At 32.1% G+C, this 12,993-nt stretch overlaps 1 protein-coding gene across 2 annotated transcripts in view; it reads right to left on the reverse strand.

The window, feature by feature from the left end:
* Nucleotides 1-4,663: 4,663 nt before the first annotated feature.
* Nucleotides 4,664-12,993, reverse strand: part of LOC111055350 (protein GDAP2 homolog) — a 98,661-nt gene continuing 90,331 nt past the window's right edge. For both annotated transcript variants that reach the window (XM_039434520.1, XM_039434525.1), the window contains one exon: nt 4,664-10,951. In XM_039434520.1, the coding sequence (XP_039290454.1) occupies nt 10,910-10,951 (42 nt within the window). In that variant the 3' untranslated portion in view covers nt 4,664-10,909. The remainder of the gene's footprint in view (nt 10,952-12,993) is intronic.

The following is a 12,993-nucleotide window of genomic DNA, read 5'->3' on the forward strand; positions in this document are numbered from 1 at the left end:
AGGCTTTGCCTTTGTGGAGAGTTTTCATGAAGTTTATTGAAAAAATAATGTATTTTCTGTTACTACGATATATTGCAGTTAGATTTAGTTATTACGATTAATTATTTAATTTCAATACTGTGAATTTTATTTATGATTATTTGTTTGCAATAGATGTAATGTTGTTGTATGAATCAAATTTTTGAACCCTGTTATCATGGATAATAAAAACCGATTTGATTTGAATCAATGTACTGTATAATATACTGTAAATTAATAAAAAAATAATTGAAATAGTACCATTTTTCAAACAAACAATAAACAATAACAAACAAGAATCTGGTATACCTTTCAGTTGGGAGCTGCAGGCATCTTCTAATGTATTTGGCATGCAGTTTCACTGTATAAAGACAAGCAGCAACAAACATCGAGTTTCCAGAAACATGCTATATACTGGTGTCCATACTGGGAGGCTGAAAACTTATCCTCGATACCCTCTCTGAGAATGGACTTCTCAAGGTCCAAACTTCACCGTTTCATGTTGAAACATTACAGTGGTACCTTAACTTTAGCATATTTCATCATTTTTCTTGCTCAATATTATTGTAGAACTCTTTAGTTTAATATAATTCACCATGTTATTTTACTGCTATTGGTATTTAATTTTAATGCTAGAACGTAAGTTGAATTCTGTATTGTTGAGCACATGAATAAAGGAATCTGAATATGAATCTCCCTACCCTGCTTAAAGAATCTTCCAGAAATAAAATCACATTTGGCATTTGTTTCTTGTCTTTCAAAGTTGAATATTTTTTTGAATTCCTACTTATTTAAACTGAAGCGTACATTTGAATAGCCCGCGCTAACAGCTCCCCTAAAGGATCTCACGGTACCGGTGCTACACAAGTTCACCCACCGGATCTCAATGAGCGGTGAATTTGCAAATGGATCTCATATTACTGCCTTACATGAATAATACACAAGATCACTCAACGGATCTCAGTGTGATAGTGAAATTCCAAACTACTATTTGATGACTTCAAACTTTTTAAATGACCAACGTATATGATAATAAGTAGCAAAAGTGTTATTTATTATTAAGAAATTAGCATTCCTTCTGGTGGATCTCATTTTGCTGTTATAAACCATGGGATCTCATTTTACTTTATTTACTTTAATATATATATATATATATATATATATATATATATATATATATATATATGTGTGTGTGTGTATGTGCGTCTGTGTACACGATATCTCATCTCCCAATTAACGGAATGACTTGAAATTTGGAACTTAAGGTCCTTACAGTATAAGGATCCGACACGAACAATTTCGATCAAATGCAATTCAAGATGGCGGCTAAAATGACGAAAATGTTATTCGCGATTTTCTCGAAAAGGGCTCCAACGATTTTGATCAAATTTATACCTAAAATAGTCATTGATAAGCTCTATCTCATATCCCTATCTCGAGTCCCATATCTGTAAAAATTTCAGGAGCTCTGCCTCATCTATGCAAAGTTTGATTTTAGATTCCCAATTATCAGGCTTCAGATTCAATTCAAACAAAAAAAATCAAGTGGAAAAGATTGAGCATGAAAATCTCTACAATTAATGTTCAGTAACATTTTCACCTAAAATTGAAAATAAGCTTGAAATTTGAGAAAATGTGATTATTCAATTGCAAACTGTTGGCAACTGTTGATTCCATTAAATCATTCACTATGAAGAGATAGCAGATGTCGTATGTATCCAGCAGCGTTATTGTCCTGTCACCAGCTGGCTCAGATCTTTGAATAGTAGACTTGAGATGCACGTGAACACAAGCGTCAGGTGATCAATTTTCATAACGGCAAGGAAAGTTGTGTGAGTGCGCCACACCAGATTTTTATTATTATTACTATTATTATTGTTTGCGATTATCCTTCATCATAATGAGAATTCTTGTAAAAATATTAATTATAACATAAATATTATGTTATAAGAGTTGAAATCAACAGTTGAAGATCAACAAATTTCTTTGGCAAAGCACGAAACAATCACAACGATCAAAAATAACCCCAAAAGGGATATAAATTTGAATTTATAATCAATATTATGTTATTACTCGGAAACTCATCAATATCATATTATTATGGTATGTGTATGCATGTACCTTGTGGGTAAGAAATTATACAGAGTGGGTGAAAAGTCCGAGAACGGCTCAATATCTCATACACAAATTTGACGGTAGGTGTGATTGGGGATCCTAGTTAAATTTAAAATACTACTTTACTATGACTATAAAAATCTGGTCCGCCATCTTTGATCCACCATTTTAATTGCAACTTGATTTTTTTAATAGGAAGGTGGTCATGCGATACATGATTTCGATACGGAATTTCAAGAAAAAATGAATAGCGGAAACCGCATATCGATATATCAAACCTTTTCGAAGATAGGCTATTCACATTATTAATCAATACTATTCAAAGCAAAAAAGAGAGAAAAAAGTATGAGAACAAATGTGATTCCAAGGTGAGTGTGATTGGGGATCCTACTCAATAAAAAATACTACTCTACTATGAGTTTAAAAATCTGGTCCGCCATTTTGAATACAACTTTATTTTTTTAAATAGGAAGGTGGTCACACGATACATGATTTCGATAAGGAATTTCAAGAAAAAATGAATGGCGAAAACTGCACATCCATATCTCAAACTGTTTAGAAGATAATAGGCTACACATTATTATCAATACCACTTGTCTATTTCATTTCTGTTTTGCATGGTATTGATTGATAATGTGAATATCTTCTAAACAATACGAGACATCGTAATTTAGATTATTCATCAAAATGAAGAGCCTATTTTCTTACGTAATTAGTACGTCACTATCAATCTACCAATGAAACATTTTCATGCACATTAATTGCATCGAGATTAGGGTACAAACACACTGAAAGCGTAGCGTTGAGGAGCGTCGTGAACAGTATCATTCATATTATATTAAGCGAGCAATTTCTGTATATCTGTTTATATTTTTATAACTGGTTATCTATGTTTAACGGATCTCGAAAACGGCTCTAACAATTTTCACGAAATTTGGAACATAGTATAAACCTACTATAAAAAAATCGATTGTATCATCGATGGTCTCATCCCTGGGGAAACTCGCTGAAGGACAAGAAAAGGATAATAATTATTCATCCTTGGAAAACAGATGATAATTTCGTTGTCTGTCGATAACAGGAGATGCGTGTGCCTGTGTGGGATAGAGACAGAATTATTTCCAGCTGTGTAATCAATTAGCTTACCGTATCTCGCGAGAAATCTAGAAATTTTAATTGACTCGATCAAAATATTCTGATTCGTTGACATGAGATGGTATACATCATAATAATCAAAGTTAATTATTATTTTAAAGTTCTAAGAGATTATTGAGTGTTATTTTGTTATTCAATTTGGTATGTAAACAATCTAAATTAGAACTTTTATGTTTTCAAATATTTGGACGGAAAATTGAACCTGAATTCAAGTGTATGGAGCATAACTCACTTTTTGGAATATTTGTAGTATATAAATCAAAATTCGTGGAAGAAACAGTTTTGGGCTGTGCCTTTTAGTCCTTCCCCAATCATTTCAAAGAATTGAGTTCTGTTTATCAATAAATAAATAACGAGCGAAACTCGGTGCCCCGATATTCCATATTATATTAAGCGAGCAATTTCTGTATATATTTTTTTATATCTGGTTATTTATTTATATGGTTACTTATGTCCAACGGATCTCGAAAAAGGCTCTAACGATTTTCACGAAATTTGGAACATAGTAGGTTTATGATATAAAAAATTGATCGCACTAGGTCTCATCCCTGGGAAAACTCGCTGAAGGACATGAAAAGGATAGTAATTATTCATCCTTGGAAAAGCAGATGATAATTCGTTGTCTGTCGATAACAGAAGATGCGTGTGCCTGTGTGGGAGATCAGCTGTGTAATGAATCAGCTTACCGTATCTCGCGAGATATATTATCTAGATATTTTAATAGGCTCGATCAAAAAATAATCTGATTTGTTGACATGACATGGTATATCATTCTAAATTAGAGTATATCATAATATTCAAAAATAATAATTATTTTGCATTTTCAAGTGATCAGTGAGTGTTATTTTGTTATTCAATTTGGTTTGTAAACAATCTAAATTAGAACTTTTCGTTATTTTACACTCATTCACATGATAGAAGGAAACTCTGATTTTGCACTTCACGGCTCAACTCACACTTACGCGACTCAGATCGAGAAGAGACTCGACTCTAGTCGAGAGCATGAGTGTTTCCAAATGGTGACACTCAGACCAGTCGATTCTAGTCTCCGCGACGTCACCCATTTGAAAACACATGCTCTCGACTAAAGTCGGGTCTCTTCTCGACCTGAGTCGCGTAAGTGTAAGTTGAGCCAGGACCTCCTAAATACCCAAGTATTTAGGAGGTCCTGGTTGAACCTTACTTGAACACTTTAGCACTAAACTGATTATTCTTCTTATTCCACTTAAATCATAACGCAATAATTTATTATCGTATTAGGCGTATCGCCTAACTCAATTGATGGACGAAAAATATTGAGCTCTTATTTGAGCTCACTGTAATTCAGAAGGGATGATTAGGTAATTGAAAATATTTTACTTGACAGCTCGCAATATTACATTACATCGTTCAACGCAATATTCTTTATTGTAATATTGTTCAAGTTCTAATAACATTCTACATGGCTTGAAATTGAATGATTATTATTTCTTAATCACTCTAACAATATTGTACAGTAATATATTATAACAAATTTAATACCTATGGAAAATATGAGTACATTACTAAAATGTGTTAGTAAAAATAACAAATTATTCATTTGGTTGATTGTTAATTTCATTGTCTAGGGACTAATAGATAATATTATATTACTGAATAATATTGCGTTAATTATTTGCTTCCAGTACACGATGGACATAAGCAGAAAATAGTATAATCTATATATCTCATCTCAGATTAGACAATCTAAATAAATTTGCCGTGCTTAGCTAAAAACTAGTTGAACTTCTTTAAAAAATAACATTTAACAATCCTTTTGGTTGAACAACTTAACAATTATTTTCAATTTCAACATTTCCAACTAGGTTATAACAGATTATAATATTTACAATCGTGGACCAATAATTCTGATTAATCATTCCATCATCAAGAACACTAAAATCGATCATTATAAATATAACAGTTCGAACAATAACATTATAAAGTAGTTGGCATGTAAAAATGTAGTATTACATACTCTATAGTAATATCAACTTTGTTTCCATGACTCACACTCATGGTTAGTACAAATGAATAGATTTCAATCAACAACAATAACATATTTGCACCATTATTCCATTCTATCACACAAATTAATTTTAATTGATGTTCTTGATTTTTTCAAACATACACTAATTATGTTAACAAGTTACTGTTATAGATGATTTCTTACCTGAGACATCTAAATAACTGCAGGTACTAGTATAAGAATACAAGTAGTTTATGAATCTTTTATTCCAGTTAAAGCTACAAAAATAAATATTCTAAAAAACGACATATATTTCATTAATATAACGTACAGTAAGTGAGTAAATACTATTTTGAATTATGTGAAAACAAATCATTACACAGAAATGCTGGGATATGGCACACTATCCAAGATAGGCTATTGATAAGTAAGTTGGCTTCACTTAAAATAAATTCATAGATTTGAATAAGATTAATGGCAAGTCTGGCTAGGAATTAGTTAGAATAGAACAATATTTTCTGAATTGAACATAATAAACTATGCTCTACCTTATGGAAGGTTCTCTTTGGCTTGTATTCTATTCATTCGAAAAATAAAAAGTACAATTGGGACAAATTCAATCAGACAGGAATTTAATTTTCGAAACAAGGATTAGCATAAAGCATAATTGAGAATGATAGGGATTAAGTGAACGATTTAAATATAATTTACGAGAGACGCCATTCTAAAACTGTGCAATACACTTTCGTATTGGGAACGAGTAGTTACAGTATTACAATACTGTAATCCAAAATCCCACACCTCTCATCTAGGTTGAGTGAAATATTATACTTTATTTATAATAAAAATGCTTGAATCTAATTTATAATATTTAATTCGTGGCAAAGGAGATAAAAATATGGATTCTAAGATGACCTGACTCAACATCTGTCCATTATTTAATACTAAACAGAGGAAATTGGATTTATAATAGTCTACTATAAACAATATTCAATACTGATTTGAAGTTTTCAATTCAAATGGAATGCTCTGGTCAAAATATAAATTTGACTATAATCTAAATGTTCAGACTATCTACGAGATAAAATTCAGATATAGGAGAAATTTTTCTCAATTTCCTGGTTTTTATTTTCTAGATATTGTATTAAGTATATAGTTTTCTATATTGTATAACAAAATGAAATATATTATTATCTAAATATTGCGTCATCCAATAAATAAATATTGTTCTTGCTTTTAATGGCCGTTGAATTCAATACTTGGGAGAAGTTTTACCACTTAAATTCCGAAGTTCATTGGAAAATTGGAATTTGGATTCTATTTTCTTTTGAAGTTTACCCTTCAAACCTTGACAGTTTTTCATAATCACCCGGTATTTTTTTGCGGATGTTGCCCACATGAGCTTTTAGCTTGTGTGTGGGTGAATTGATGAGATGATTAAACGTCCATTCCTACTGGCATGTTTCGAACCCACGACCAGATAGCGCTAGCAGACTGAAGGGTGCAACGCCTTAGTCGTCTCAGCTAACGTGGCCAGCAAATGACATGTGGGTGTATGACATTTGGAAAATGATCAATGAATTAAGAGATGAATATAGAAACTCGAAGAGAGATGGGAATGAGCGGAGGAATAACAAGAGAAGAAGTTTGAAATATTTTTCAAGTTGAGAGGTTGGCAATAAAGCGGTTTTGTTGTTTCAGTTGGACAATAAGGCGAGGCAAATCCAATGATGACGATTGATATGATTGATGACAGAATTAAGGTCTATGGAAGACTAATTTACCAGTTGAAAGTTAACAGGTCAAATGAGGAGAGATGTAAATGTGTTCCTTATCTCTTCTTATATTGTCATGTGTTCATAAGTGGAATCAGAAAACGAGCCATTTTCAATAGCGCATATACAGACAATGAAGTTTATAGAGGATTCGGAATAGTTGTTGCATACTAATTTTTGAACAAAACTCAAATGCTTTCCCCTACCATGTACATTGAATGTTGCCATTTTGATAATCAGAGAAGGGGGAAAATAAAAACATTAATTACATACCGAAAACAATATTAGAAAAATTGCGTCCGTTTTTCACCAAACAATCCTTATGACGTGAGAAGTTGATGACAGAGTGCCGTGCAGGAGAAAGTGTTGGTAGATGAAGTTTGGCATTTCTGCTTGTTATTGCTTTTTTGTATCAATGGTGAATAAATGAGTGTTCGTTGTGGCATTGTAGCATTAGTCGAAAAATTCTTTATTGGCCCCAACTTTATTGAGAAAAAGTCACTGTTAATCCACAAGAATTGTTACCTAAAAATGCTACCTGATTTTTTCCTACAATTGAGAAGATGACTTACCCAACCTGAATATTGTATGGTTCCAACATATAAATCGAGAGAAACTATGCAATTTTCAAAGCAGAACTTTCCTGAACGCCTCATTTTAATTTGTGGAGATAAGGAATGACATCCTCGTTCACCGGACCTTGTGACTTTCTTTATGAGGCTACCTAAAAATTCGTGTATAGGCCTACATCAACAAACCACGTACACTTGACGCCCTGAGTGAGACAATATCACAAGAAATAGCACGTGCAACGCTTCGGATAACATCTTACAACGCCCACATGAGTGTTTGGACAAAAACAGACGACATCTAACAGATGTTATTTTCTGTTTCAATGTTTAATAAAACTAAATGAAATTAAATGTTTTAATTTTTTTCAACTCTTGATATTATCAAAATGGTCACATCCAAAGTTCATATTAGAAGAAGACTTTGAGTTTCGTCATAGCCACCTCTAATACACAGGTAGCTATGATTTCGTTCAAAAGTGAGTATGTTACAGCTATTTCAAAGCCGCTATTATCCACTGCCCAACGTACATAAAACATACACCACATTAGAGGATAAAAATAATAAATGCTGTATAAATTAATGTGAAACAGTAAGTCCAAGCATACATATTAGAACAACTGCATATTAACAGCACATTAAGGCATTAAAATGGAAGTATATCAAGTTTGGAATATCTTTATATGAAAAATTTACAAGAAAATTTACCTAGAGATTTTGCCAATGAAACTGCTATTGTAAGTATTTTCATCGAAATTCTTTTGTGTATGGAATACTTTGAACTTATTTCAGGTATAAAGGCACTAAACAACAATAAATTATTCATTTTTTGAAATACGATAAGTTTCGTTTTGACTATCATCCATATTCATGATCTATTATTCAACTATAATCTATGGTAACACACTGTGATAACAAATCACAATAGGCAAGGAGCAGTCAAGCATAGGTGCTAAAATTCAAATGCAATAATTATTGAAGGCAATCCATACTTGATTTTAGTTTTTGAACAAGATATACGTCAAGGGAAACACTTGTATAACCTAATATAATATAATATACCTATATTACATTAAAATGCATTAGTTTCTGATTGTTTGTCAGATTTCTCAGTTGGATATTTTATGATTACGGTAGTTCACAAAAATCAAATTACAAAATATTTATGATTAAGGAAATTTATTTTGTGAAAGACAAGCTTTTAAAAAAACCTATGCCAATTATTGTCTCTCTCGAAATGAAAATGAAAAGAAAGCTTATAGAAACAGTGAAAAGATTGTATATAAACATTTTGCAATAATGTTTTTTTTTTAAATAAAATTAAAACAGTAGAAAAGAACATCAATGAGTAAGAATAGTATAAACAAAAAATTTAGTTTTCCCAGAAAAGTTTCATACTTTATAAGTCAGAAATTTAAATTTGTACCATCTATACATTAATTCTAGACATTACAGGTTTGAAAGCGCAGAAGAGGAGAAGATACATTCAATTCTCATGTTTAATATAAGAGATTGTGAAATTAATACCTATTTTTGAGTAATTGGATTAATAAATGATAAATGATAATGATGAAAAGATGTTGATACTAGAGGGAAGCGATTCAAAGAATGTATTGTTTTCGACAAATTGTAAATATGCTATTCAAATACTAATAAGTTCTATCGATTATTACAGACGAAATATAAAGATGCTATGAAAAAGCATCATGCTTGACAGCAATACACCTGGGCTTAGCTTTAGTACATATCAATAACACTAAGTTTCTATTATTATAATAGTATTCTAAAGTTATTGAATGGCAAAATTAAGGCTTAATAGAAAATGTTATTGTACAATTTGAAAGTTCAAAAAATGTAGGTTGGTTATTTTGAAGAGTCAACACGCAAGGATAGGTACAGAATATTTAGCTAGTATGGGCGAACTATTCAATTATTGTATAAATGAAATTACTACATTTTTCCCGAAAAATACTTCATGGCACTTACATCATGGAAATGGAGCATTATTCGAAACGTTTTGCTTTTTCACTTCAATAACATGTTGGAATTGATTACAATATATTACTTTTGAGGTGAAATTTCAATATTATAACAGGAATGATCCAATAGGATCTATAAATACTTATAGATGCATTATTACACTAATAATTACATATCCTCTCACTAGCTTGCCATTTTAAATACCTTCTCATGAAATATTTTTCTCTAGTGTTCAGGATAGAACTGAATTTTAATAAACAATTTATACACACCTATATTCATATATTCAACAGGTTACTATGTTTGACAGAGATAAAAAATGTGAAAAACAATAATAATTCTTTCAATAATTGTATCAAAATATATTGTATGAAAAGAGCTAGAGTTCAATTATCATTCATTCAGGTAAGAAAACGATGGATAATCCATTCCATAACAATATATATTTGATAATTTCATATTGATTGTATAGTCATTTAAATTAGAAAATCTAAAATAATGAATATTTGCAAAGTGAATCTTATATTCATCCTATGTGAAAATTGAGTTCAGGAATGATGCAATTCTCAACAATGGTTATTGCAAATGTTTAATAATTAATAGTAAGTAGTGCACATTATCATCGTGCCACATTCAAGTAAACATTTTGTCCTTCAATTCTTGCAAAACTTCAATTTTATGATTATATATTCCCCACAAATTCCACCAATTCATAACAATTTTCGTTGATTTAAAAAAAAAACTTGCAATAAACTTTACATCATATACTTTTTACAAATAAGTAAACTTAGACGAAGAGATTACTTTTATGAACAGAGTTGTAAAAATTGTTGATCTTGAAAAGATAAAGCTTATACCTTTGTTATAAATAAAATATGAACATCTATTAAAATAATGTGAATTGACATAGCAAACAAGTTCCAGAAATAACTTCAACCCATGAAACTATCATCAATGAGAATTATTCAACGTGTACATATACACACACACAACAGTTCAACACACAACATTTGTAAGTTTCATCTTAAAACAAAAAACAACAATACAGTTCAATCTCAAAGTCCACATGAAACAACCGAAATACACAACTGACAAATGAATCAGGTTTCCCCAAAATGGAGTTTATATAGAGCTGTGAATTATTCACCTAATATTAATTGCAACATTTTCCATGACACGCAAACAGCAATCAGATGAACGCATCGACACGCGGCGCGGCACGCATACTGAACACCAAACACCGATTTATTCATCTCGAAATAAGCATCCAGTGCTGAAGTGCAGTGCAGTGCAGTACAGTGCAGTCTGTCTAAGTAGTGGAGCCTGGTTGGAAATAGCGGATTCCATTTATCTGTAAACCAAAAATGAGATTAATAAATTTTGAAAAATCAATTAATTATGCAGTAAGAGAAAGATTGATTGGAGATCAAAGACGAACAAGTAATAATTGGGAAAATAGAATAGAATAGAATGACTGCCTTTATTTTTAACCTAGGAGGGCGAAGTTAGGACGCAGTCGGCCCTCTCTTACACTTAACCTGAAAATCAGGTATGACTTATTCAAGAATAGGATATACAGAACAATACTTGAATAATTGTGATATTTAACTATTAATTGTCAGATTTGCAACTTAATATTTTTATTTCTCGCCGAAATGTATTTATCAGTTTTTCATAAATTATTTTGGATTTCACAGAGGAATAAAACCAGAAAAGAGAAATTCAACTGTGGCTTGGAATAACTTCAGAATAAATAGAACAAAGAATAAATATTAATAACATTATAGTCTGTCCAAACAGCCCTGAGTCCTGAATGATTAAGCCCACCCTCGCTCCCCCACGTGAAGGCACACACGCCCAACCTACCTACTATGCCATCGAATACTATGTATACTACGTAGTATATATAGATTCTGTATATCGATGACCTGCGCTAATAGGTCTTCTATGAATGAATACAACCGAACAGACACGGTTGTATATACATATATACATATATATATATATATATATATATATATATATATATATATATATATATATATAATTTATATCAACCGGGTACATCCGATAAGCAGTTTCACTTACTTGCTGACGTTTAGCCATTATAACAAATGACATCCTCGGAGCGCAGTTTTAGCTACACTGACTCCTGCGTGTGTTTGGAAGTTCTTCCACGTGGTCGGAGGGAGTACCTCCTCCCCTCTCCTTCTTCCACGTATTCAGCCTGGCGTTGCTGGGTGAATGGAATTCCTGGAGAAGTGTCTGGCTTTTGTGCTGTGTTGCGAATGATTTTCCAAAGGGAAGATTTATTTGTACTGTCATCTCTTTTGTTAAGGCTCCCTTGTTTCTCTATTTCTAGGGCCTCTCGTACAATCCTAACCCGAAAATCTTGAATGTTGGCTATTTGTTTTGAATTCTTAAAATTTATTTTGTGACCTGTATTTTTTCATGGTTGTAAAGGGCTGAAGTGGATTGTTTGTTTTTTATGTTCAATTTGTGTTCCTCTATCCTGGCTGATATTCTTCTATTTGTTTGACCTACATACATCTTGTCACAATGCAGGCAGACGCCCTGATTTTCTAGTTCTAATCTCTGAAAGGGTTTCTTTAGAAATTTCGAAATAGTTTAGAGAGGTTTATAGACTGGTTTGATTTTATGTTTTTTCAGTATTCTTCCAATACGGTCGGTAGTACCCCTGATGTATGGAAGAAGGACGGGTTTTTCGAATGCTTTCTCTTCCTTGAGTTTTTCTTTGGGGATTGGAGGTGTCAGTTGTTTTTTCAATGATTTTTCGATTATTCTATTATTGTAGCCATTATACTTCAGTATGGATTTGATTGTCTTGATCTCTTCTTTGCTTTTTTCGTCCGTGAGATGAAGAGATCGAAAGATTAGACTATTGACTACAGAGAAGGAGTGTACGGGGAGATGATGAGATGGTGCATTCAGGTATCTATTTGTATGGGTTGGTTTTCGGTATACAGAGTGTTCCAGACTGTCATTTTTGTTTCTGGTGATTAGAATGTCTAAGAACGGTAGTTTAGCTTCTTCTTCTATTTCGAGGGTGAACTGTATTTTGGGGTGTATCTGGTTCAGCTGATTGAGGAGTTCGAAAAGTTCTTCTTTACCATGAGGCCAAATGATAAAGATATCGTCGACATATCTCTTCCAAAGGGTTGGTTTCAGCTTTGTTCTACTAAGAGCTTCTTTTTCAAAATGAGTCATGAAGAGATTGGCTATGGCTGCAGAGAGGGATGATCCCATGGGGGCTCCTCCAATTTGTCTGTTGTATTGGTTATTGTGAGTGAAATATGTATTTTTCAGGCAGTGGCTTGTCAGGTCAATAATATTGATTTAGAAAAGTGTGCATTTTGATTTATGATGATTAGG

The sequence above is a fragment of the Nilaparvata lugens genome, chromosome 1 (genome assembly GCF_014356525.2).
Source record: "Nilaparvata lugens isolate BPH chromosome 1, ASM1435652v1, whole genome shotgun sequence".
Classification (NCBI taxonomy): domain Eukaryota; kingdom Metazoa; phylum Arthropoda; class Insecta; order Hemiptera; family Delphacidae; genus Nilaparvata; species Nilaparvata lugens.